At 48.0% G+C, this 27562-nt stretch overlaps 1 protein-coding gene across 1 annotated transcript in view; it reads right to left on the bottom strand.

Moving 5' to 3' along the window:
* Nucleotides 1-631: 631 nt before the first annotated feature.
* The window catches only part of GPR107 (G protein-coupled receptor 107), a 29360-nt gene continuing 2429 nt past the window's right edge, over nucleotides 632-27562 (bottom strand). Inside the window, exons 2-18 of the mRNA XM_075260221.1 lie at nucleotides 25805-25930; nucleotides 25511-25561; nucleotides 25139-25227; nucleotides 24895-25043; nucleotides 24449-24588; nucleotides 23296-23337; nucleotides 23058-23159; nucleotides 22835-22968; nucleotides 22238-22313; nucleotides 21400-21473; nucleotides 19918-20035; nucleotides 15666-15796; nucleotides 12079-12122; nucleotides 7850-7899; nucleotides 5549-5632; nucleotides 4532-4659; nucleotides 632-2530 (exon numbers count right to left, since the gene is read on the bottom strand). Coding sequence (XP_075116322.1) covers nucleotides 2434-2530; nucleotides 4532-4659; nucleotides 5549-5632; nucleotides 7850-7899; nucleotides 12079-12122; nucleotides 15666-15796; nucleotides 19918-20035; nucleotides 21400-21473; nucleotides 22238-22313; nucleotides 22835-22968; nucleotides 23058-23159; nucleotides 23296-23337; nucleotides 24449-24588; nucleotides 24895-25043; nucleotides 25139-25227; nucleotides 25511-25561; nucleotides 25805-25930 — 1635 coding nt within the window. The 3' untranslated portion in view covers nucleotides 632-2433. The remainder of the gene's footprint in view (nucleotides 2531-4531; nucleotides 4660-5548; nucleotides 5633-7849; nucleotides 7900-12078; nucleotides 12123-15665; nucleotides 15797-19917; nucleotides 20036-21399; nucleotides 21474-22237; nucleotides 22314-22834; nucleotides 22969-23057; nucleotides 23160-23295; nucleotides 23338-24448; nucleotides 24589-24894; nucleotides 25044-25138; nucleotides 25228-25510; nucleotides 25562-25804; nucleotides 25931-27562) is intronic.

Below are 27562 nucleotides of genomic sequence, written 5' to 3'. Positions count from 1 at the left end.
TAAAAAATCTGCAGCAAAATCTGCCACAAAAAAGCAGCGTTCCAGAACGTGGGGCCTCAGTGAAACAAAAAGTTTTCTAGGACTGTAATACTGATGGCCATGTTATCACTGGGGCCCCTACCAATTACGAGAACAGGGGTCCCTGCGGCTGCACCGTTTATTCTATCTGCACTACCAAGCACTGTACTCTATATATCTGCAAGTCTCATAGACAGTGATGGGAAAGGACGTGCTCAACCCCAGCCTGGAGCCCCTATAGTGATTGGTGGGGACCCCAATGGTCAGCATGTGATCGCTTATCATGTGCACAAGGAATACCGATAAAACTTGGGCCAACGCTTTTAATATGGAAATTGTGCAGGTCTAACTATCAGTGACCCCCTCCCAACGTATTAGGAGCCTGCACGGCACCCAAACACTGACCTGCACCCCTGGGAGTCAGACTAATGACAGACCACAACATTACAGTCCGTGTCACTGTATAACGTAATAGCAGAAACCTGGACAAGAACATGAGAAGTCGCTTTTCTGTCGCTCCCCTTTTATTTCACTTGCATAGAAGATAAAACACAGAGACCCTCGGCCCGCGCCCCTCGGGGTCCTCAGCTACATGTACAACAGGGAGCGAAGGTTAATAAAGCCAGAATTTGTTGTTTTTTTTTATTCACAAAAGAAATAAATGTATCCATTAAAACACTCGTCCTCATCGCCGCGGCCCCCGAGCCCTACGCGTTAACCCTTTCAGTACTGGAAAAGAGGGGGGAGAACTCGGAAAGGGTAATGGAGAAAAGAAAAGCTCAAACCCCACCACAACCAAAACACCCAAACCCTATAAATTTACACCTTTACACCGAAATCTGAATAAGTTTTAACCCTTTGGTCCACAAAGTGAAATCACAAACGTAGGAAGTAGTCGTTGCAAACGTTTGTCCATTTCTAACAGGGTTTCCTATAAATAAAGCTTGTTGAGAATGTTCTAATAGCCTGCAGCTCCACTTGCCGTTACTGAATGGAAATCGTCTCACATCCACCTTCCAATGGCAGATCCAGACACAAAGCGCCACGCAAGTGTCTACACGAACTGTTTCCATTCCAATAGCAAAGTATCCGCTGAATTTACAGTAATCCTGAAGTCCATAATGGCCGCCTATGAGCGCACAGCTAACAGACAGGCCTACAAGACCCTTCCTATATAGTTGGTACGTATACAGTCTCCCCCTGAACGTGGGCACAAGACGTCACCGGCTACACAAAGTCACTGTTTGCAGCATTGAAAGGGTCAATTTGTACCGTATCTGCTCTGCCGCCAAATGCCCCAAGCCATAAATCTAACATCTCAAGCACAGAGACAGAAAATGGAAACCATCCCATTGGCCAAATGTTATCATGGAATAACACGAGGCGACGCCATGAAAAACGTGCAATGGGCAGCTAGAGAGAAGGGTAGGCTGGGGCACACCTGCCATGCGCTCTGTATTGGGGAGGGTGAAGGGGCACGGGCGCGCGTAACAAATGCCCAGACAGCTGTCCTATACACCACAGCATCTCCCCAATATAAACCCTGTCGTTCACCTCCAAAATCCATTTCAGTCACTTCCTTCAGAATCAGGAAAAGTTGGGTGACAACCAAGATGTCCTCAGTTCCAGCTCCCGCATACAGAACAGCTGTGAGATTCCTGCCATGTCCGGTGCGGAGCCTGAGAAAGTTCAGTGGTAGCTGCTGGCGGGGCTTGTGTGTGTATTAGCAGCCATATTGGTTATCACCCAGCTTTCCCACAATGCCTTCCTTTAACTACACGGGTCTCACGCAATACTGAAAGAATAAGCGAAGGTCCTGGGAGCGCGACGTACACAGCTCTGCATTGTCACCTGATATATAGATTATGATTCCCCATTCTAGAAACAGTAAAGATCTGCTACAAAATTAAAAGAAGAATATTTACAGGCAGGATTCTGCTCGCCGTGGTGTGTGTGGGGGGGTCTGCGCACGTGACCTACAAAGCGGCTGCAAATTCAGTCCTGCAATTCACAACCAGCATCCTGCAGCTGAGCATCCAGGCACCCCGCCGCTTCCCAGGGGCCGTCACTTGCTGGCCCGCGGCCTCCTGGACCTTGAGGTACAAAACTCATCACATTTATTGTTTTTTCAAGTTGCAAATTCATAATTCCTGGAAATTTTTTACACCCTCTCCCCCCTTACAATCACCAAGGCTTCAGAGCAGTCTAGTGCGGGGGTCTCCAAACATCGGGGGCCAGGCTGGTGTCCAGCAGAGGCTGATTTTTTGGGGTGCAAGCTGAATGCATGGTGCTGGGGAGGTACTAGGTGCGGCAGGAGGGATGGAGGTGCGTCGTTTCTCAGTGACCCGCTTCTCGGAGTGTCTTATAGGACTAGGTAATAAATTAAAATCCAGGTGGTCAGTCCAGTCCGTCCTGTCAGGCGGAGTTCTCCCATTCTGAGCGTGGCTCCGATGAACCGTTCTGGACTTTTTTCACTTTCTTGATGCCCTCTGTGGATCCCGTGGTCGTCACTCTGAAATAAAGACACAGCAACAACGGCACCCATTAGTTCATATGGAAAGAAGGGGTTAAGGGGGCTCTCTAGGGTTAATAATCGATGAACTATCCTAAAAATGAGAGGAGTCAGTGCAGGTCACATATATCAGTCTGGAGTCCTCAGGCTGGATACAATGGTTTCAGCATTTGCATGTTCCTATTCACTGACAACAAGCAGAGATCTTGGGAAAGAAACAAAGTGTATTCGGTGCGGCCCCGGCGCATGAGAAGACTGTGCACAATGTCACCAACAGCTAACAAGAAAATTGGTCTGCAGCCATTGTGTGTGTATAGACAGCGGCTGCAGAAAACCAGGCACGTATGACGCTTTGATGTCAGAAGAAACAGGACCGAGCTGCCTAAACTAGGACATCTGACCGGGCGGACACTAACCAGACACCGCTACCTGGGGGCCACAGAAAACACCCCCGGCGAAGGACAGACTCCAGCTCTCCTTCCATAGACATGAGACATTACAGAGAGCAAGGCCGGAGCCTGAGCAGTCAGAACGTCAGGGAAACATGCCCTGTGCTGTAATACTCTGTGCTGCTGGGGACTCTGGTGTAATATATACCATGTAATACAGCCTGTCACTACCCGTAAGATGAGCTAAATCCTTTACTGAAATACTCTGTGCTGCGGTCCTACTCCCCTCACCTGTTTTCATACCCACTGCCCTGTCCTCCACGTGTCCTGATTTATTAACGCTGTAAACGGCGAGTTCCCGCAGAGCAGCTGATCGCTATTTAAGCGTCAAGGAGGGAAATCATTACCTACAATCCATTGCATTATTCCGGCCGTCTCCATTACCCACAATCTGTCTTAAAGCCGCAGGCGACTCCTCGATTTACAGGTCTCGGGATCAATAAGCGACTAGAAATCTGAACAATGAGCAACTAAACCGCTCGCACCAGGAGCGCGCTGCGTCAGCGACTACATAAGGATGACTGGGGAGGGGGTGAAGGGTTCAGCCATACAGTAAGAGTGGCCATATACAAGGCGCCATATATGTGTTGTATACAGGACACAACGGAGCTCCTGTCTGATTGGCTAAGGACAGGCTACAGCACTTACCTGGTCCTCCCTCCAGGACTACGAGGGCTCAGGGTTGTGAACGCTTTCACTCAGTGTTAAAAGGAATATTCCCTTTAACCCTATCCAGTTTTATTTATTTGGTACACCCCTCTATACTCTTACCACCAAGTATCTACTCTGATTTCACAGCCCCCTCCCACTATCCCAAATTCTCAGGGTTACTGGTGGTACAAGAGGTGCTGTGATATAGCATTGCTGTAACACGCTCGATGCTATGGAAATTAACCAGGTGGCTGCTGGGATATTGTGCATGTAGGAAGCTGCTCCATATACTTCTATTGTAGAGGAGAGAGGTGGCCGGGGGTGCTGGGCATGTAGGAAGCTGCTCCATACACTTCTATTGTAGAGGAGAGAGGTGGCCGGGGGTGCTGGGCATGTAGGAAGCTGCTCCATACACTTCTATTGTAGAGGAGAGAGGTGGCCGGGGGTGCTGTGCATGTGGGACGATGCTCCATACACTTCTATTGCAGAGGAGAGGGGTGGCTGGGGTGCTGGGCATGTAGGAAGCTGCTCCATACACTTCTATTGTAGAGGAGAGAGGTGGCCGGGGGTGCTGTGCATGTGGGACGATGCTCCATACACTTCTATTGCAGAGGAGAGGGGTGGCTGGGGTGCTGGGCATGTAGGAAGCTGCTCCATACACTTCTATTGTAGAGGAGAGAGGTGGCCGGGGGTGGTGGGCGTTGTTCTATTCACATGTGTGTTCACACAGTATATACTGCTGATAATCCAGCCATACAGAACTGCACAGGGTCTCTGCACAAAGCATGCCCACCACTGCAGAACCACAACAAGGAGCCATATTACCCCAGGAGGACTCCTCATAGCCGCTCCTCAGCCCTGGACTCTGATAGTTGTGTCTGTATCCGTCATTTCTACTCACACTGCCTCCATTTCCAGATCGTCCGTGTCCTCGTCCTGGGGCAGCTGCAGGTACGGGTTGTCTGACGCCGGCCGGAACTTGTACCCAGTTAACACAAAGAAGACAAAGGTGGCCACTTCATCCAGAAGCTGGGGGGAAAGGAATCGGAGAATGATAAGTAAGAGCCACAGACAATACCCTCACAATGGCGGCTGCACATCAGTACCCAGCCGAAAAGTCTCCAAGTAATCGTGCAGGATACAGTCACAGCGACGCCATCACGAAATACTCTGCAACCTTCTAATACGTTTCATTCCACAAGTCAATTTCAATATCTCTGCTTGCTGTGAGTGAATTATTATTCACATGCAGAGAGCCTGACCTAATATTGCCCACAGCTGAGGGTCTGTTACAATTGAATCCCGCCTAGACACTCCTCTGTAAGAAAACACATAAGGCCTGGTTCACATCCACGTTTGGTATTCCATTTGGGGAGTCTGCTCCCCCCCCCCCCCAAACGAAATACCGAGTCATTAAATAGCAGTGAGCAATGAAAGCACACGGACCAATAGACTATAATGGGGTCCGTGTGTTTTCCACGCGGTGACTGCAAGAGCCATGTGGAGAGAATAGCGTTTAAAGTAGGTTTCTCCCTGCATGACTTGTGCAGACTCCGTGCAGAGAAACACGTGGACCCCATTACAGTCTACGGGGTCAGTGCGCTTTCATTGCTCACTGCTTTTTGAAGCGTTTGGTATTCAGTTCGGGGAAGGAAAACTGAAACCAGATGTGAGGCGGGCCCAACAGAGGATTTGTATAGACTGGATAGAATTGTAGCAAAGCATCAGCAGTGTAAAGCGTCAGGTCAGGTCAGATAGACTGAAAAGCTTCAATTCTCTCACCCTGAACACAGGGACTGAAAATGGGAAGAAACTGCAGAACATCTTCCATTAGGAACCAGATGAAACCACAATGTAGAACCAGATGTCCCCATGTATAGAGCTGGAAGCCGCGTCTGACGTGACGGGCGGCACCTACCTGGTACATCCACTTCCACTGAAAGGGAACAGCCAGTTTGATGAGGAAGGCGATGATGCGGGTGAAGTAAATGAAGCAGACGATCTACAGCACAAAGATAAAAATCAGGACACGTGAGAGGTTTTCTGGACCCGTCAGTACAGTAGAGACCCCCCCGGTCTGTGCTGCCATCTCTGAGACGTCCATGTCAGGCTGCACATCTGGGATTAATCCCACTTATGGCACCCACTTACAAGATTATTCCTGAGCCGCAGGTTATTATGTCTGCACCCAACACACCCGCAGCTGCACAACCAGAGATGGCGGTAATATCTACACATACATATCGCTGCAGGGCACCCAGATGTGGGGGGGGGTAGTAAGAAAAAAGGGGGAGACATATATATATGGGGAGACTAGAACGAGGAGGACGTATATACAAACTGTATAAGGAAAAAACAACCTGCGTACATGTTATATTATATGTAATACCGTAGTAGGAATTATATGGAGCAATATTATATACTTATACATAGGAGAAGTATTAGGGCTAGTTCACACGGAGACATGGAGGCAGATTTTGACAGCTGATTTTGCTTCAAAATCAGCCTCCATAAAATGTAGCCCTATGTGAATTGCTCGCTTTTTTTTTTCTGCTAGCTTGCTAGAAGAAAAAAGAAGCGACATGACCTTTGTTCAGGCGTTTAACGCCCGGAAAAATGAATTGGAGTCTATAGGGCGCTGAAAAAACCGCTAGCGTTTTTTTTATCATGTACTTTTTTGTAGTGCAAAAAAAAAAAAAAAAAGCTAAAAAAACCCAAAAAAACAGCGACCGAAAAAGCGTCAAAAACAGCGTCCAAAAAAAGCGACTCTGAAAAATGAGTGCCAGAATCAGCTAGGCTTTTGTCACGTGTGAACTTATAGTAGTTATATTCTTGTACATAGGAGCAGTATTATAGTAGTTATATTCATGTACATAGGAGCAGTATTATAGTAGTTATATTCTTGTTTATGGGGCAGTATTATAGTAGTTATATTCTTGTACATAGGAGTAGTATTATAGTAGTTATATTCTTGTACATAGGAGTAGTATTATAGTAGTTATATTCTTATACATAGGAGCAGTATTATAGTAGTTATATTCTTGTACATAGGAGTAGTATTATAGTAGTTATATTCTTGTACATAGGAGGTAGTATTATAGTAGTTATATTCTTGTACATTGGAGTAGTATTATAGTAGTTATATTCTTGTACATAGGAGTAGTATTATAGTAGTTATATTCTTATACATAGGAGCAGTATTATAGTAGTTATATTCTTGTACATAGGAGCAGTATTATAGTAGTTATATTCTTGTACATAGAAGCAGTATTATAGTAGTTATATTCTTGTACATAGGAGTAGTATTATAGTAGTTATATTCTTGTACATAGGAGCAGTATTATAGTAGTTATATTCTTGTACATAGGAGTAGTATTATAGTAGTTATATTCATGTACATAGGAGGTAGTATTATAGTAGTTATATTCTTGTACATAAGAGGTAGTATTATAGTAGTTATATTCTTGTACATAGGAATAGTATTATAGTAGTTATATTCTTGTACATAGGAGCAGTATTATATTAGTTATATTCATGTACATAGGAATAGTATTATAGTAGTTATATTCTTGTACATAGGAGCAGTATTATAGTAGTTATATTCTTGTACATAAGAGGTAGTATTATAGTAGTTATATTCTTGTACATAGGAATAGTATTATAGTAGTTATATTCTTGTACATAGGAGCAGTATTATATTAGTTATATTCATGTACATAGGAATAGTATTATAGTAGTTATATTCTTGTACATAGGAGCAGTATTATAGTAGTTATATTCTTGTACATAGGAGCAGTATTATAGTAGTTATATTCTTGTACATAGGAGTAGTATTATAGTAGTTATGTTCTTGTACATAGGAGGCAGTATAATAGTAGTTATATTCATGTACATAGGAGGTAGTATTATAGTAGTTATATTCTTGTACATAGGAGTAGTATTATAGTAGTTATATTCTTGTACATAGGAGGCAGTATAATAGTAGTTATATTCATGTACATAGGAGCAGTATAATAGTAGTTATATTCTTGTACATAGGAGCAGTATAATAGTAGTTATATTCTTGTACATAGGAGGTAGTATTATAGTAGTTATATTCTTGTACATAGGAGGTAGTATTATAGTAGTTATATTCTTGTACATAGGAGCAGTATTATAGCAGTTATATTCTTGTACATAGTTGGTAGTATCGCCGTCTCCTCGCTCTCGTCTCACTTACCATCACATAGTAATGTCTGAAAAGCTTCAGTTTCGCCAAGTTGATCGCAGCTGTGAAGAAGAAAAACAAGAAAAATGATGATGATGGAAATATCCGGATCTTGATCACACGTCTGCACAATCTCCAATAACTACAGACACTCCCGGCTCTGCACATAATGCTCTGCGTCTCGTTGGTTCATGCTGGACTATGTTATCAAAGCTCTCAAGTGTTTCTTGTAATCGCCATCGTATTGTTGGATTATTAACCCATTGATCACACCAGAGGCGGGGTGACCCTGAGATTCTGCCACCTGATAGGTCCAATAATCATCAACATCGGAGGCTTATAGTAATAGGGCTGAGCAATTAGAACTGAAACCAAAAGATTCTTGCAATTATTTAGGTCATGCCCCCCTTTACCGTATGATTAAGTTTTGAGCGAACCTCATGAGATTGTGGACACAATAACACGGGTTATCCTGGTAGACGGTCGGTTTCGGTATCAGCACATACATGATCTACTTAAAGGGGAATTCCACCTTCTAGTATGTTCTACCAAATCCAAAAGATTGTGACTCCAGCAATGGTCCAGGAGATGGGATCAAAGAGACTCCCAAAGCAAAGGAGTCGGCCTCAAACTGCAGGACTAGAGTAAGGGCTCCATATAAGGTGGAGTTTTCCTTTAACCAGCCTGTCCATGAGCAGATCCCAAGAATAACAAGAATTCCCCGGAGAGCTGATTATTGCACCGAGGAGATCCATACTTGTCACGTTCAGCTTTGCTAATTGAATGGCTCATAGTCGGCCTCGCCAAGAATTCCTTTAAAAAACAGAGAGCTGAGGAGGGGCAGCTGGGAGATCTCCGGGCCGGTGGGGCCATGTGGAGATCGTCTCCTGTCCCGGTGCTCTGCCGCTCTCTTATGGAGTATTGCACTTCAGAGAAGAACTAATAGCGACAAATGATTTATCATGTGGTTCCCTATTGGTAGGCATCAGAGAGACTCTCAGAGGTCCTTGTCATAAGGATCCAAAAACATCTGCTTGTAAGAGGTAGTCAGAGTGCCCCCATAGGAGCCAGCACCTCACCCTTCACAGCCTGCAAAACCATGCACCCTATGGAGATCAGCCATAATAAGCATGCACCATATCCCCTAAGATCAAGCAAAATCCCATATCTGCCCACCACTACCGATACTAACCACAGTGCCCCCATAAGAAACGACCGCCTTATCCTTAGCAGCCCAAATAACCCTGCACGCTGCGTCCCTGTAAGCGCCGGAGCACTCTGCCTCTTCAGATCCCCCATAACAGGGCCATCCACTATAATAATCCCCTTTGTCCCTCCGACTCCCCCAGACTAAGCCTCTATACAAGACACCACATCTAAATATAAAAGCTCCTTAATCTCCAGTTTATACCGCTGTGCGCCATCACCGGCAGCGAGGAACCGGACGGCGGCGTTTACAGGAAGTGCTAGGAATAGTGTAAATCATTAAAGTGAGATGAAGGATTTAACCAGCGCCTGTCTCCCCCTCCCCCCCAGACAGATAGAAGAATGGAGAGTGAACAGTCCTCTAGCAACAGGCCCGCCGCCCCCTGACCCCCATAGCGCCTGCAGTCGGGATCCCCCTCCGCCTGTGTTTACACTGTAACATTGCTCCATCATGTTCTGTGACCTCCCCCTGTCAGTATGATCTACGCACCCCTAAGAATAGGCAGCCCAGGGTCGAAATCTTACAAGAACACAGAGACACAAGCTAAAGTCAGTCCCAAAATATTCACCCACAGGACAGAGGTGGAGGCAGGGGGCGCATCAAATATAGTCATGGGGTGCAACACTCCTAAACATGGCACGGTCTCATGGCTGGTCATGGTATGTAGGGACAGCTGGGTGTATGAGCGCGCCTCCAGCCCCCGTGTCCCTACAAAGCCCACGTCCTTCCCCATTAACCCTCTGTTTCGGAAAACCTCGTGGGATGACGCGCTGCCAGATGACAGTAAATAAAGCGCAGCCGCCGCTGCCGAGCGCTTCAGGCCAATGTAAGTAATGGAGGTTTTGTTTACATGTGTAAACATACTGTGTTCCCGGGGGTCACAGCGTCAGGCGGGGGAACAGAAAGCAGCCCTTATATAGACAGGTCAGGGGAGAGGTATGTGACGGAGCAGATCTGCTACCTAAACCAAGATTATTAATTACAAACGGAGACCAAACAGACTATATGTAGTGATGGAGCGCCGGGGCCACGGGGGCCGCGCACCAGAACACTCATGGCAGACGTTCCCTCGCCTCTGCAGCGGATCCCCCTATAAGACTGAAGCTAAACTGGTCAATAGCTAAAATATCAGCTGTATCCAAACTGTATGGAAGGAACACGTCTCACAGCTGAGGGTCTGTTACAATTGTATCCATCCTCTAGACTGGAGGGGACAGCAGAGACATCAGTGTAGCTTTATCATGTCTTGTACACAAGTCTTCTGCGCCGCCCTCCTTAAAGGGGCGTGGTGTGGGCGGGGGCACCGGGCCCCACCAGATCTATGAGCATTTACGCCATTTTACTGGCGGTGCGTCCCTTGTCATAAATGAGGTGCATTCTCCGCAGATGCAGAATACCCCCTGGTGTTCATACATCTGCCCCACCAAAGATAGTCTCCACTGGATTCAACTGTAACAAACCCTCAGCTCTGGGAAACACTACGTGAGAATGGTGAGGGTCGCAACAAAACCTCTCTTTACAGAGATTATTACAGGGGTTCTCGGTTGGACATGTTTTGTCAGGGCCCCTCCAGCTGTGAGCAAATGTTCTAGTCCTCTGTAGCGCCACCACAGGAAATATGATGTATTACACAGCCCTCATTGAAATCCCAGCAGTCGGCTCCTCCACCACTCGCCAGCGCTTTCCTGTCATTACGAGAGGAGCCGCAGTGCACTTACACATCATTACAGAGCAATCACCCTGGACGGAGTAAACATGTCTGACTTCACCCCCGGGAGACGCTTCACCCCCTCTACCATCTGCGCTGGCAGCCGCGCCCGGCACAATTAGCAGGGGGGTCATTAATGACCAGCACTGATCACTCACTGGCTGCCGGTAGGGTGAGGGCACAGCGGTGGGCAATGAGGGGTGATGGGTACGAGGATATAAAGGGGATTTTTAGGTATAGAAGGGGTCCCCATGTCTTCCGGGCTGCAGAGCCCCCCAGGAGCAGTAAAGGCGGAGGCTTATAGGGATGCTATAGCTCAAGCCTCATAAAAAACAATGGCGGCAATATATATTCATGGCTTAGAGCTGTGTAATGGGCACATCTGCTAAAAGCTCCCCCTCGCTGCATGGAAGAAGCGCAGTCTGCACAAACACTTGTGAAAGGTAAATTGTATCACCGCCAAGGATGTGGAGACGAGAGAGGTCACAGGGACACCGTATGGTCAGCGCGTATATGGCAACACCTCTATAGGTCCAATGCAACAACCATTTTGTGTTTACAGCTCCGACGCAGATCTGATTTGTTTCCATGGTAACAGGCAGGCACATAGCGCCGCCTAGGGGCTGAACACAAAACAATTTAGCAAATCATTCTAATTATTAATGCATTTAGAGGGATTGAAACAAAACAAGTAAATGTCACAAAAATATTCATCCCCCTACCCTATTGTCTGTGACGTAATAGCTGGAGACGGGCTGTGGGGGGCATCAGTCTCATCTGCCTGGTCTTATATTTGCTATGGTATCCAGTCATGCATGCTGGGAGTAGTAGTGTCTCCATAACATTGCCCACTAATAAAGGCTACGTCATTGCCTCATCACATAAAGGATTCCTGCGGCGACTGTCAATCCCATCATGTTTAACCTCAGCCAAACACTGCAGGGACGAGGTGCCGGGGTGTTTGTATTCTGAAGACACGGATCCTGCAGCGCCGACGTCTCCTCTGAGTGTATTATACACATTATATACAAGCAGTGACAAACAATTCCCTGCGCCTTGTAAATACATCTCGCGCCCCTGATGAAGTGGCTGCCGACACCGACGCACAGCAGGATAATTTACTGTGCACATCGCCACCTGGTGGAGGAGAACGGCTTCACATCGGCAATGCAGCAACACGACGTGGTGTCTCCGAGATCAGAGGCTGCGGCACCGACCCGGCTCCATACAGGCAGCCATCAATATGGGGGCGGCGGTGGCAGCAACTACTTCATCTGACCAGGCCGCAGAGAACATACCCAATGTCAGGTCAGGAGAGAGATTTACCTTTCCCATCTGTCGCTGAAGCTTCCTGGAGATGTCGGATGGACCTGGTAGGAAACAGAGAATATCAGAGCAGAAGTGACGCTACGAGAGATATGATTAAGTTTATAGAACGTGCTTAACCCCTTCCACACCACAAGGTTACAGCGCGGGCAGCTGGTATGTTCTGCGCAGAAATTCTACCACTGACCCTCAGTTTCGGTGGAATCGCACCGCAGAATGGGTCAATGTGTGATAACCTACTGCGGTCCCATATCAATAAAGGACACGTCAGAAAAGAGTCGGACGCTCTATAAATGTCACTGACGACAATGGCAGGCAAAGGCAGCGCCATCAACATGTCCTTAAAGGAGGAGACGTCTCGGCACTGTGCGATCATTGTAGTCACATGGACGACCATTGTGGTCACCACCTGGCGCCCTGTGAAATGTACTTGGGGTGTCACCGGCCCTGGCAATATGAAAGTATATTTAATGACAGTATGGATGACGTAAAAGAGGAAACATAATAATAATAAATATAATAATAATGATAATAAATGTAAAGAACTGTTCATCACCTGCGGCTTTATATACCGCTAGAAAGCAGACATTGCGCTGAATGCGATGACGCTGAGCTGAGATTACGCCCCCCCCCGTACTAGTCCATGGATGAGAACTGTCAGGAGTCTGGCGTTATCACTGAGTGGTAAGGAGCGCCCCCTCTGACAGTACAGGGCTATGGAGCTATGTTCGGGGGTGGGGCTCCGGTAATAAAAGCACCGATATCTCCAGCCCCGGGCACATAACACGAACGCTGACAATGCACTGAATTCATCACACTGTCGGCTTTATAGCAGTATATAAAACCGCGTGTGCCAGAGGACATGATAATAAAATATAATAATAATAATAATGCCGGCATTCTTGGTGTTTGTTCCTCTTTCTAAGAAATGGAATAAAAATTGAGCAAAAAGACACAAATAACTGATAGCAATGAAAACTATAACCCGTGTCACAAAAAACAAGCTGCATTAGACTAATAGGAAGGTGACGCGAGGCACCCAGGGCTGTCACCAGGCACCCAGGGCTGTCACCAGGCACCCAGGGCTGTCACCAGGCACCCAGGGCTGTCACCAGGCACCCAGGGCTGTCACCAGGCACCCAGGGCTGTCACCAGGCACACAGGGCTGTCACCAGGCACACAGGGCTGTCACTATCTATAGAGCTGTCACTAGGCACACAGGGCTGTCACCAGGCACACAGAGCTGTCACCAGGCACACAGAGCTGTCACCAGGCACACAGGGCTGTCACCAGGCACACAGGGCTGTCACCAGGCACACAGGGCTGTCACCAGGCACACAGGGCTGTCACTAGGCACACAGGGCTGTCACCAGGCACACAGGGCTGTCACCAGGCACACAGGGCTGTCACCAGGCACACAGGGCTGTCACCAGGCACACAGGGCTGTCACCAGGCACACAGGGCTGTCACCAGGCACACAGGGCTGTCACCAGGCACACAGGGCTGTCACCAGGCACACAGGGCTGTCACTAGGCACACAGGGCTGTCACCAGGCACACAGGGCTGTCACCAGGCACACAGGGCTGTCACCAGGCACACAGGGCTGTCACCAGGCACCCAGGGCTGTCACCAGGCACACAGGGCTGTCACTATCTATAGAGCTGTCACTAGGCACACAGGGCTGTCACTAGGCACACAGGGCTGTCACCAGGCACACAGGGCTGTCACCAGGCACACAGGGCTGTCACCATCTATAGAGCTGTCACCAGGCACACAGGGCTGTCACCAGGCACACAGGGCTGTCACCAGGCACCCAGGGCTGTCACCAGGCACCCAGGGCTGTCACCAGGCACCCAGGGCTGTCACCAGGCACACAGGGCTGTCACCAGGCACACAGGGCTGTCACTATCTATAGAGCTGTCACTAGGCACACAGGGCTGTCACTAGGCACACAGGGCTGTCACTAGGCACACAGGGCTGTCACCAGGCACACAGGGCTGTCACCAGGCACACAGGGCTGTCACCAGGCACACAGGGCTGTCACCATCTATAGAGCTGTCACCAGGCACACAGGGCTGTCACCAGGCACCCAGGGCTGTCACCAGGCACACAGGGCTGTCACCAGGCACACAGGGCTGTCACTATCTATAGAGCTGTCACTAGGCACACAGGGCTGTCACTAGGCACACAGGGCTGTCACCAGGCACACAGGGCTGTCACCAGGCACACAGGGCTGTCACTATCTATAGAGCTGTCACTAGGCACACAGGGCTGTCACCAGGCACACAGGGCTGTCACCAGGCACACAGGGCTGTCACCAGGCACACAGGGCTGTCACCAGGCACACAGGGCTGTCACCATCTATACAGGGCTGTCACTAGGCACCCAGGGCTGTCACTAGGCACACAGGGCTGTCACCATCTATACAGGGCTGTCACCAGGCACACAGGGCTGTCACCAGGCACACAGGGCTGTCACCAGGCACACAGGGCTGTCACCAGGCACACAGGGCTGTCACCATCTATACAGGGCTGTCACTAGGCACACAGGGCTGTCACCAGGCACACAGGGCTGTCACCATCTATACAGGGCTGTCACTAGGCACACAGGGCTGTCACCAGGCACACAGGGCTGTCACCAGGCACACAGGGCTGTCACCAGGCACACAGGGCTGTCACCATCTATAGAGCTGTCACCAGGCACACAGGGCTGTCACTATCTATAGAGCTGTCACTAGGCACACAGGGCTGTCACTAGGCACACAGGGCTGTCACCAGGCACACAGGGCTGTCACCAGGCACACAGGGCTGTCACCAGGCACACAGGGCTGTCACCAGGCACACAGGGCTGTCACCAGGCACACAGGGCTGTCACCAGGCACACAGGGCTGTCACCATCTGCACACAGGGCTGTCACCAGGCACACAGGGCTGTCACCAGGCACACAGGGCTGTCACCAGGCACACAGGGCTGTCACCAGGCACACAGGGCTGTCACCAGGCACACAGGGCTGTCACCAGGCACACAGGGCTGTCACCATCTATACAGAGCTGTCACTAGGCACACAGGGCTGTCACTAGGCACACAGGGCTGTCACCAGGCACACAGGGCTGTCACCAGGCACACAGGGCTGTCACCAGGCACACAGGGCTGTCACCAGGCACACAGGGCTGTCACCATCTATACAGAGCTGTCACCAGGCACACAGAGCTGTCACCATCTATACAGAGCTGTCACCAGGCACACAGAGCTGTCACCATCTATACAGAGCTGTCACTAGGCACACAGAGCTGTCATCATCTATATAAAGCTGTCACTAGGCACACCGGGCTTTCACCATGTATACTGAGCTGTCACCATCTATATAGAGCTGTCACCAGTCTTCTGCAGCCTGTATGGACACTTCCCATCTGTATAGATGACCATATAGATGAGTTACAGGAGATATATCACTAACGTCTGGTTATATGTGGTCTATGTCACGCACGCTGCAAACCCCGAGGACCGCACAGATTTAGGCTGTGGCAGCCATTCATGTGGTGCTGGACAAGGCTCATTACATATCACTACACTACTACAATGGATTACCAGATTACTGGAAACAAGATGGCGCCACAGCACATGAGATCCACCAGGAACAGGATCTCCTTCCACAGGCCGGAGTCTGTCGTGCCTTCCTCTGTGGACTCAATGATGATATAAGCCACATTGGCCAGAACCTGAGGAGAAAAGCGAGAAATTACCCCAAAACTACTAAGAAAAGTCACAGCAGACACCGGATATGCAATATCTTACAAAATGTGAAGACCCCGTTTACCTGCAGACATTTACAGCCATACACGTGAGGGATACGACACCAGTGCACTGATCTAACCTGTGGATATAACACCAGCGTGCTGATATAACCTGTGGATATAACACCAGCGTGCTGATATAACCTGCGGATATAACACCAGTGCGCGGATATAACCTGTGGATATAACACCAGTGTGCTGATCTAACATTGCGGATATAACACCAGTGCGCTGATCTAACCTGCGGATACAACACCAGTGCGCTGATCTAACCTGCGGATACAACACCAGTGCACTGATCTAACCTGTGGATATAACACCAGTGCGCTGATATAACCTGTGGATATAACACCAGTGAGCTGATATAACCTGTGGATATAACACCAGTGAGCTGATATAACCTGTGGATATAACACCAGTGCGCTGATATATTTGGGCACATGCAATGTTATATACCGCTGGATAGCCAACAGTGCGCTGAATTCAGCGCACTGTCGGCTTTTCCGATCTGTGCCCTGGGAGAAGAACTAGCAGTCCCGGTACCGTGGCTCTTCACTGTCAGAAGGGCATTTCTGATAGTCTGTCAGGAACGTCCTTCTTGCCAGCAGCGCCTATAGCGCTGTACATTGTGAGCGGGGAGGAACGCCTCCTCCCCTCCTGATAAGACTTGTCTATGGACGTGTACTGTAAGCAGAGGGAGGGGGCGCTATAGGCGCTGCTGTGCAGAAGGATGTTCCTTACAGAGTGCCAGAAACGCCCTTCTGACATAGAAGAGCTACAGTACCGGACCCACTAGCTCTTCACCCGGGGCATAGCTCTTCAGGAAAGTTGAAAACACATAGGAGATGCAAAAAGAAACAAAATTGCAGTGATAACTGCATTTCCTGGACCTGGATGATAGGTCCCAGTACTTGCATAGGTCCGGTGCTGAGTGTTGCACTCGAGGGCTATTTATGGCCCCATATCTGGGGTAAGGCCCGCGCCCCCGTCTCTCTCGGCCAATCAGCGATAGTTTCGTCTGAACGCGTCATCGGAGGCTTGGACATGGTTGGAGACCGATAAACAACACGATTGTCACTGAAGAAAGAAGAGGACGTGTGTCTCCAGAACAGGTAGGTGCGTTAAAGGAGATGACACAACATGGCAAGTTGTACCAAATGTGTGCCGTATGAGATCATACAGGGGCAAATTCCTGTGCCAACACCAGATGTATGGTTAACCCACTCCATGCTGTATTAAAAAAGGTCTGTTGATATAGCGGAAGATAGACCACCAGCCTATCCGCTGGTATATGGACGATAGACCGTCAGCCTGTCAGTGTAAGTAGATGGGGTGCCACCTACGCTCTTGGGGACCCCAGACCACAGTACTCACAGATGCCAGGCCACCACCACCTCCCACCACCCTGGTGGAGCTGTCAAAGATGCATCAACATAATTATAAAGTGTGCCTGGAATAAACAACGTGGCCACAAGAAAACACAGCATGTGAACATGTCCAAGATAAGGTGGTCATGCATATAGATGACCACCTTATCTTGGACATGTTCACATGGTGCGTTTGTGGCCATGTTGTTGATGCCAGGCACACTTTATAAAAATTAGCTGGCAAGCGCAGCACTCAGCGTCAGACCTATGCAAGTACTGGGACCGACCATCCACGTCCCAGGAAATGCAGTATGTTTCTTTTTGCATCTCCTGAAGAGCTAGTTAACCCTTTCCCGCCAATGGCATTTTTTGAATTTAGTTTTTCGTTTTTGACTCCCCTCCTTCTAAACCCCATAACTTTTTTATTTCTCCGCTCCCAGAGCCATATGAGGTCTTAATCTTTGCGGGACAAATTTTTCTTCATGATGCCGCCATTAATTATTCTGTATAATGTACTAGGAAGTTGGAAAAAATTCTGAATGGGGTGAATTTGAAGAAAAAATGCATTTCTGCGACTTTCTTACGGGCTTTGGTTTTATGGCGTTCACTGTGCAGTCAAAATGACCTGTCCCCTATATTCTGTGTTTCAGTACGGTTCCAGGGATACCAAAATTTATATGGTTTTATTTACATTTTAACCCCTTTAACCCCTTAGCGACCCTTGACGTAACTGTACGTCATGGGTCGCATGGGGATGTATGGAGTGAGCTCACACGCTGAGCTCGCTCCATACACGGCAGATGCCGGCTGTATAATACAGCCAGGACCTGCCACTAACAGCAGCGGTCGGTGCCCGAGCCGATCCCTGCTGTTAACCCTTTACACACTGCGGTCAAACGTGACCGCAGTGTGTAAACGGCGCCGGCGGCATGGGCGCCGCCATGTTTTGCCGATCGCCGCCCTCCTGAACGTCACAAGAGGGCGGTGATCGGTTGCTATGACAGCCGGAAGCCTATTGAAGGCTTCCAGGCTTGTCTCTGCACGAGATCTATTAGACGATGCCAGAGGCATCGTCTAATAGAACTGCTGCGATTTTGCTATTCACTGCAATACTGTAGTATTGCAGTGAATAGTATGGGCGATCAGACCCCCTAGGTTTCAAGGTACCTAAGGGGTCTGATCATAAATGTAACAGAAGAAAAAAAAAAGTTTTTAAAAGTATTAAAAAAATAAAAATATAAAAGTTCAAATCACCCCCCTTTCCCTAGATCAGCTATAAAAGTAATTAAAGAACATTAAACATAAACATATTAGGTATCCCCGCGCTCCAAAATGCCCGAACTATTAGAATATTAAAACATTTATCCCGTACTGCGAACGGCGTAGCGCCAAAAAAAATAAAAACAGCCAAAAAGCGTTTTTTTCAACACTTTGCCTCCTATAAAAAATTGAATAAAAAGTGATCAAACCATCGGATCTTTCCCCAAATGGTATCAATAGAAACTTCATCTTGTCCCGCATAAAAAGACACCACAACCAGCTCCATACATGGAAATATGAAAAAGTTACAGGTGTTAGAACATGATGACACAAATTTTTTTTTCTATTTTGCAAAGTTTATCATTTTTTTAAAAGTATCAAAAAATTTCAAATACTATATAAATTTGGTATCACCGCGTTCGTACTGACACGTAGAACACAGGTAACATGTCATTTGTACCAAACTGTGAATGCTGTAAAAATTAAACCCATAAGAAAATGGCGCAAATGCATTTTTTCTCCAATTGCGCCTCATTCTGAATTTTTTTCCAGCTTCCCAGTACATTGCACAGCATATTGAATGGTGCCATTACAAAGTACAATTTGTCCCGCAAACAATAAGCTATCATGTGACTCTGTGAACTGAAAAATGAAAAAGTTATGGCTCTTGAAATGTGAGGAGGGAAAAACGAAAATGCGAAACCAAAAAATGGCCTGGTCCTTAAGGGGTTAAAAAAAAATAATCCAAAACTGTTAAAAAATGTTTTTTTCTAAAAGTTGCCATATTCTGACAGCTGTAACTCTTTTATACGTGCATGTACGGGGATGTATAGGGCGGCTTTTTTTGCGGGGCCGGGAGTACTTTTTAGTTCTACCATTTCCTACCGGCCGAATAGTGATGCACTGAGCATTTGCTAGAAGCACACTGACATTGTCTACAGGCAGTACTTTGGGGTGGATCTAGTAGATTATCTTGATTGAGACCAGCTATATCATCAGTAATTTGGAAACATTGAGTTTATTAGGGGGAGCGGACACAGAGGGGGAGGGGTGACACCAGAGGGACACCAACTTACCAGCTACGCCCTATAGGGGGGGGGGGGGAGGTGTTCCCTCTGATGGTATATCGCACCCTCCGTACCAGCTGTTGAAAAACTCGAGGTTCGTGTTTATATTTATCGAGAGGCCTCTTTTTTTTTTTTTTTTTTTTAAATAGGGACACATGAGAATTTTTTATTTCTCACTAATTAAAGCTACGTTTTAGCCTCCCCTTTTCCCCTTTTCTGTCAGATATAACACTGTTGCACAGATACAGGCATCCATCAGAGCATGCTGGAATACTTTTCCAAGCAGACTCCAGTGCTATGCACTTTTCTAGCGGCGCCCTCTACAGGAGACCACAATAAGACGTCACCTCACCTGCAGCGGGATCACAATCATGAAGATCTTCTTATCCTTATCAGACAGGATGTGTTTCACAAAGGCCCAACCGGTCCCAATAAGGGCGATGGTGATGAACAGCAGCGCCCCCTTCAGCCTGTCAGATGATAAATCTACAGTCAATACAGAACAGATAAGGGCTATGATGGTAACAGAAAACCTGTATCCAGTAAGGGAGCTGTGTGAACAGAGGCCACAAGACCTGCCGCTGCACATTACTCTGATCCTGAATTATACCCCAAGGCAAATTCAGATTTGTCACAGAGATTATCACGTCCTATTCATCTGCTTTTAGGTGCATGGAGTTTATTTTAAGTCTCAAAGTTTTTGCAACAGATCTGCATGATGTGAATATACCCTTATCCTCCAGACATGCATTGTGGGATCTCCCTTTGAAGCCCAGTGAATATCACACGTGGGTCCTATTGATAATAGCAGCCTCCTGACCGCCCAGTCTGCAGCTGCATCTCCCCAAGATCAATATCAGATTAGGCAGGAGAGTAGGCCTAGACAATTCCTTTAACCACCTGCCGACCATACAATGACTTGATATATCTGGCTGGTCGGTAGCTGTCCTGTTATGGACACTTATCACCTATGGACAGGGAATAAGTATCCACTAGCTGGGGGCCGATCTCTCAGGAGAACGGGGACCCAATATCTCCCTAAAGACTCTTTGTGAATGAAGTGACAGTGTGATGTGTGACTGGCACTCTATTCACTTCTATGGGGCTGCTGACTGCAGTGAATGGAGAGCCGGGGCAGGGAGGAGACTATCAGTGACTGCTGGACAGCCCAGAGAGATGGCAGGGGCGGCTTATCACTGAGCAATGTGTATGCAGCAATGAGAATGGCCATAATATCACTTCCTCGTGGCCGTCATGTGATCCCGGGTACTGCAGATGCTGCTGGGTCCTAGAGGACCAGGATCTGCTTTGCACTTTATACTAGGAGACCGTATCCCTCCTGTAACTGACCCAGTCACACAAGAAAGTAACAGTTATAATGTAAGGCCAAGTTCACAGAATCCGCCTCGAAATGCATCTCCCAACCATTCCCTTCATTACAATGGGAGTCGGGCAAATTGATGCGTCACGACTGAAGCAAATCCCACTGCGTGCTTTCTGCCCTCCGCTCATTCAATGGGCTTTGCAGGGCAGATTCCCCCTGAAGATCGCTCAAGACTATTTCCTTTCCTTCAGCTCGAGTTAAATATATGGCCGACTCCAATCGAAGTAAATGGGAGAGCTGGGAGGATCCACCTAAAAAAATCTGTGTGACCTTACCAGAGACACTAACCTAAGCGTCACCTACATAGAAATCTGCAGATTGGAGCAGGGAAACTATCTAAAAAATGGCCCGGTCATGAATCGGTTAAGAGTCAGCTAGTATAATGGTGATAGCAGCTTTGGATGTGACTGGAGTATCCAATGGCTCACTTTATGTAGCTGATAGACTTACAGATGAGTGATGTAGTAAACCACGGCCCAGCCCTCGATCGGATAACCCTGAGTCGCAATGTAGTGATAATCAATCTGGAGGCGAAAAAGGAGAATTAACATGTGGCCCTATATACTGAGGCACCAGGAGTCTTATAGTATGTACTGAGGAACCAGGAGTCTTATAGTATTATACACCGGAGCTGACCACTACGTGGCCCTATATACTGAGGCACTAGGAGTCTTATTGTATCATACAACAGAGCCTCTGACCACGTGGCCCTATATACTGAGGAACCAGGAGTCTTATAGTATCATACACCAGAGGTGATCACTACGTGGCCCTATATACTGAGGAACCAGGAGTCATATAGTATCATACACCAGAGGTGATCACTACGTGGCCCTATATACTGAGGCACCAGGAGTCTTATAGTATCATACACCAGAGGTGATCACTACGTGGCCCTATATACTGAGGCACCAGGAGTCTTATAGTATCATACACCAGAGGTGATCACTACGTGGCCCTATATACTGAGGCACCAGGAGTCTTATAGTATCATACACCGGAGCTGACCACCATGTGGCCCTATATACTGAGGCACTAGGAGTCTTATAGTATCATACACCAGAGCCTCTGACCACGTAGCCCTATATACTGAGGCACCAGGAGTCTTATTGTATCATACATTGGAGCTGACCACTACATGTCCCTATATACTGAGGCACCAGCAGTCTTATTGTATCATACACCGGAGCTGACCACCATGTGGCCCTATGTACTGAGGCACCAGGAGTCTTATTGTATCATACAACAGAAGTGACAACCACGTGTCACTATGTGCAGAGGCACCTACCGTGTGGAAGACCAGAGACAGTGACTTGGTGAAGGGCAGCGCAGCCATCAGCCAATGGATCTTGAAAACGTCATTTCTAAAATAGACATAGCAGCAATTATTAACTCTTTACATTCTGTAGCCATCAGGACTTCTCCAACATCTGCAAGGAGTAACAAGAGCTGGAGACCCTGAATGCTCTGACAACGTTACATCTATGACTCTCAGCCATAAAGCGTCCATCTACTGCACACACATTGTGGTTTATAAGCAGAGCACAGAGGTTCAAGGTCACCAGGGCTTGCACAGCGGCCGCCATATCTGCCTGTGTATGGGCACAATGCAGTTATCAGCTTTAGTCCCGAAGACCTGCGTGACTGCCGATTCTCCGTTTCATCTCCATCTAACAGGACGAGGCACGTCTATGTGATAAGAACTTATCAGAAATGTATTATTAACCCCTCAATGTCAGAAGGCAAAGCTGCACCGCAGGTCACCTCCACAAGTCCGTATAGACCTGGCACAGACCTCAGAAGTGTGAACACTGCCTGACACAAGTACATAAGGGAGCGCTATATAAAACATACAGACCAGTGCAATGAGGAGCCAATACCAGACCTGCGCTTCCGGAGAATGTGGACCCAGACGAGCCCCGAGATGAAGAAGAACAGAGCCATGGAGATGTAGAGTTTGGGCAGAGGGATCTCGTCTGCAGACAAGAAGCTGTCAGGATTTCTCTCTGTGATGTGGATCTGCAAGACGGCAAAGATAAAAAATGAGACTTAAGAGCAACATCCGTGTGTCTGAGCCACCAAGATGGAGGAAGAGGGCCGACACTCACATCCAGACTGAAGGGATTCTGCAGGCGGTTCTCACTGACGCAGCTGTGGAAGTACAGACTGTACTGGCCCTCCATCTCCGGCTTACCGACATTAAAGGAGAACTGAGGGAGCAGGAGGAGAAGGGTTAATGGAAGGATCCAAACCAGACGACACCCGGGCCAAGGCGTACGCCGATTCTGACTATTGGGTGAGCAGAGGCTATGTGGTGATAACAACGTACACTTATATAGGACTTACCTGAAACGAGGCCACGCCATCCTTCACCAGCATTGGGTGACACTGGAAGAGACGGAGACAAGCGGCATCAGTCAGCGAATACCCCGGAATTACGATATAAACCCCTCTCCTGGCGCTGATATCACCCCCATCACTCCTTACACCTGAGCTTCATTAGGCCTTACCCTGTGCTCACATCATCAAGTCAGTTGGTCATGTGGTAAAGGCCCAACCCAAGTGAATGGGGCTGAGCTGCGATACCAATAAGCCGACACTATGTATAATTCAGTGAAGAGGCTGCTGTGCTCACCTCAAGGCTTTGGCCTGTTTAGCCAGCGAGTCATCAATACGTATATCCCCCCAAAAAAACCTTTAGCATAAGCTATCAATATATCACTAATGATAGCACAGCGCCATCTTTGTCAGAGGGAAGAAGCTGCAGTACCAGGCACAGCCACAACCCTATGTATGGCACTGTGCCACCTGCTTCATTCAGCCGACCACTGCTGACCAAATAATAAAGGCCAATTCTAGGGAAGTCTTAGAAAACCCTTATAAGAAACCAGTGAGCAGAGAACCTTCTAGAGGCTCATGCGGGTGAAGGCTCTTGTCTGCCACACACATCTTTAATGGAAAATAAACATTTAGTCAGTGACAAATCAGGTTTTACAAGGCTCTGCAGTCAGCGCAGTGAGGGGGATGGGAGGCAGCTTCTATATGAATGACTGCCAGGCACAACTAAGTGAGTGGAGGGGGAGCAAAGAATAAGCATTATGAGAACCAATATGGCTGCCAACACTGCTTATCCTAGTGAGAGGCCAATGATGTGTTTTCATGGAAAAATCTGGAGTCTATTTGTGTCTGACAGTAACGCTCTAATGGTGAGTGCAGGTGTGAACAATGGACACAAAAGAGATCACCAGGGAAACAGTCAGCAAACACTGACAAATGAAGGTGCAGAGCGGTCATGGAGACGTGACATGTGGTGTCAGATCAGCATCTACATCCCCCCTCCGTCTACAGGGCCTTCTATGTGTGAACAATGAGGATCTCCACAATATTAAACCTGACAGGGACACGTAGTCGTGAGAGCCCTTCAGTAGTGCAGCCTCAGGATTGTCATCTGTAACATCAATAATAAAATATCTTAAGTCTTTTGTCCTGATCCACTTACCGTGTTTTTCTCCTGTCCTTTGCTGGCGTGTTTTGTAGGGTCGGAGTCCGCCTTGGGGTTCACCTTGGAGTCCGCCTTGGGGTTCGCCTTGGGGTCAACGTTTTCCTTGTTCTTGGGATCAATCTTTTGGTCTTTGATTTCTGCATTAGTGGATGTATATGAGAAGTCAGAATAACACTGTACCCAGTAATGTGAACCCCAAACCTCTACACGCACCGCACAGCGCAGGGGGCCCAGACATAACATCCATCAGTAAGAATCAATGCTCTATAGACATAATAGTGATCTGCATCCTGCTGCACGGCATTACGGGAGATGTAATAAGGAGTACAGGACGCCAACACGACATCTCCAAGAATACAGAGCTTGCTCCATATACACACATGAACCAATGATCTGCCACCTGAGAGCAGACAATCTGCAGAATTCTGCGGCTCCGCTCCTACCTGCCTCCCTGCGCACTTTCTTTGCTGGTGCCGGCGTGGGCTCTGGTTTCTCTGGGGCGCTCTTAGTGGCAGAAGGTTTGGTGTCCTCCTTTAGGGTTGTGAAGGTGATGTGGGGTAGAAGGTTGGCATCAGCGGTGCTCAGACAAACACTGAGTACGAAGGAAGAGAAGGAAAGTGGAGATGATCGTTACCTAGGAAATACACGCGACATTAGAAAAATAAAAGCAAAAATAAAAAAGTTCACCTTGAAACAGAGAAGTTGAGCTGCAGGAGGGCGGCGTCTTTGGAGCGACTGTCCATATTCTTCAAGATACAGTCATGGGGTTCTTGGTCCTTGGAAAGAAAAGGCACAAATTAATAAAATGATATGATGAGGAAGAGGCGGCTGCGATGTGTGATCAGAGCTGCAGTGTACAGCATAGGGGAAGGACACACGCCTTTAAATGAGCCAGGCAGGAGACTGTGTGAGGGTCTGCAGGAGGCGCTATACAAACTGCAGCGGGGGGGATCAGGAGGGGGGCTGAGATCCGGGGGTGTCCTAGGTTTATGTAATCCCCATAGACAGGAGGCGCTATACAAACGGATCCATCTCCACTGATTAAGGAGCGACTCTTACCAGATACGTGGAGAATCCGTCATTCTTGGTTCGATCCAAGCTGAAGCCAAACTACAGAAGAAGAGAACGAAGGAGTCAGCAATAAGAAAACATAAGAAACGCCCCAAAAATCAGGAACCCGACAAGTGCTCAAAGGAATGGACACCCAGCTTTCCCACAGTCTGGACTGAAGACCTGTCCAGTGATGGGGAGAGCAGATAAATGGCAGGGTAAACTTCAGGACCTCAGAAAAGCTGGGTGACGCCTCCAAGAAGCAAATAATGGGGTCCATAATATTAGCAGGGGGCCACTTACCAGCCAGTTGCCCACTTCTGGGAGGTTGTTGTACCCCTTTATAGAGAGGCCTTTGACCATCACATTCATGTAGCCATTGGTGAAGAAGCCAAAAGTGTTCAGACGAACTTTCTGCCGCGGATCATCCTGAATGTGGGCGAGAAAGAGGGGTCAGGGGTCGTACCTGTACACACAGCCCCCTCCCCCCCATCCTGTCACATACTACACCCCCCCTCCATATTCTCATCACTCACCTCCAGCCTTATACACCGCCCTCATGTCACCAACAGTAATGAGCAAAAATTTTAGGCAACAATGGAAAAATGCTGCACAGTAAGAAAGTTCTCAGAACTCGAAGGGTTAATAAACTAGCTATCCTGGAAGTGATGATCCGACCCCACAGATATAACCCCGACCTCATCATCATCCAGTCTGTCTTGGATAACATGAAAAGTCAGACGGATTGGAGCAAGCAACATCCACAGGAGATCTGGGCTTAGCTCTTCAAGAAGGCGGCGGGAACAACCTCCCTGCCCAATTCTGCGAAATACCGAGGTGAAGGCAAAGGTCACACCGAATATTGAGGGATTTACAGGTACAAAAATAATCTATTAACCCTTCTGTTTCTGAAGGCATTCTAAGGTGATGTGCACACCAGTGTCGGTCATGTCAGTCACTGTCATAGGTAATGGACACAGAAGACGGACAAAGTGTCCGTGGGGGGAGGGGTCTGCACCGGACATATATCTGATGAGAGCAACAAACATTACATAATGTCAGTGTGACCCCGATCTTACTCACACATCCCCCTCCTGTCATCTGTCACCCCCCACTGGTCACATGACCCACACCCTATGTTCTTATATCACTGTTTTCTATCCTCTCTGATGTCACTCTCTTCCTCTTTTTTCTTTCAATCTCAACTTCCTCCTGTCACCCTCTTGCTGTCCCTCTCTTCCTCCTCCTGTCACTCTCTTTCCCCAGTGTTCCCAGGTGAGCTCTCTCTCACCTGGAGAAACCCGGGAACACTGTGAGAATAATGTTCTTTGATTTCTCCAGACCTTTTACCACCATTCAGCCAGGACTACTGAGGGAGAAGCTGAACCTTGTTGGAGGGGACCATCACCTGTCCTACTGGATCCTAGACTACCTGACAACCCGCCCTCAGTATGTGAGAGCCCGGGACTGTGTGTCTGACACTGTGATCTGTAGTACGGGGGCACCACAAGGTCCAGTTCTTGCCCCATTTCTCTTCACACTGTACACTGCTGACTTTAGGCACAACTCCTCCAGCTGTTACTTACAGAAGTACTCCGATGACTCTGCTATAGTCGGCCTTATCACTGATGGCGACGATAGGGAATACAGAGACTTAAACTGGGACTTTGTAGAATGGTGGCAGCAGAACCAGCTCAGGATTAATGCTGGGAAGACCAAGGAGATGGTGGTGGACTTTAGTAAACGGAGAAGTGCTCCGACCCCGGTGGAGATCCAGGGGACATGTATTGAGATAGTCAGGACTTATAAGTATCTGGGCGTGATCCTCAATAATAAACCGGACTGGGCTGATCACCTGGAGGCGCTGCACAGAAAGGGCCCCTTCACATGGAGTTTACGCTTCGTGTATTCTGTAGACGCTCCGCTCATTTTGTTCATATTAAACGTGTAAAATGTAGTTAGCCATTGAGTTCAATGGCATGTTTGTATAACGTGTGTCTTTTTGCGCACGCAAAAAGACGCGTGTTATATGAACATGCCATTGAACTCAATGGCTAACTA

The sequence above is a fragment of the Leptodactylus fuscus genome, chromosome 11, assembly GCF_031893055.1.
Source record: "Leptodactylus fuscus isolate aLepFus1 chromosome 11, aLepFus1.hap2, whole genome shotgun sequence".
Taxonomy (NCBI): domain Eukaryota; kingdom Metazoa; phylum Chordata; class Amphibia; order Anura; family Leptodactylidae; genus Leptodactylus; species Leptodactylus fuscus.
Note: the sequence above shows the minus strand (reverse complement) of the source record. Positions and strands in the feature narration are given on the sequence as shown.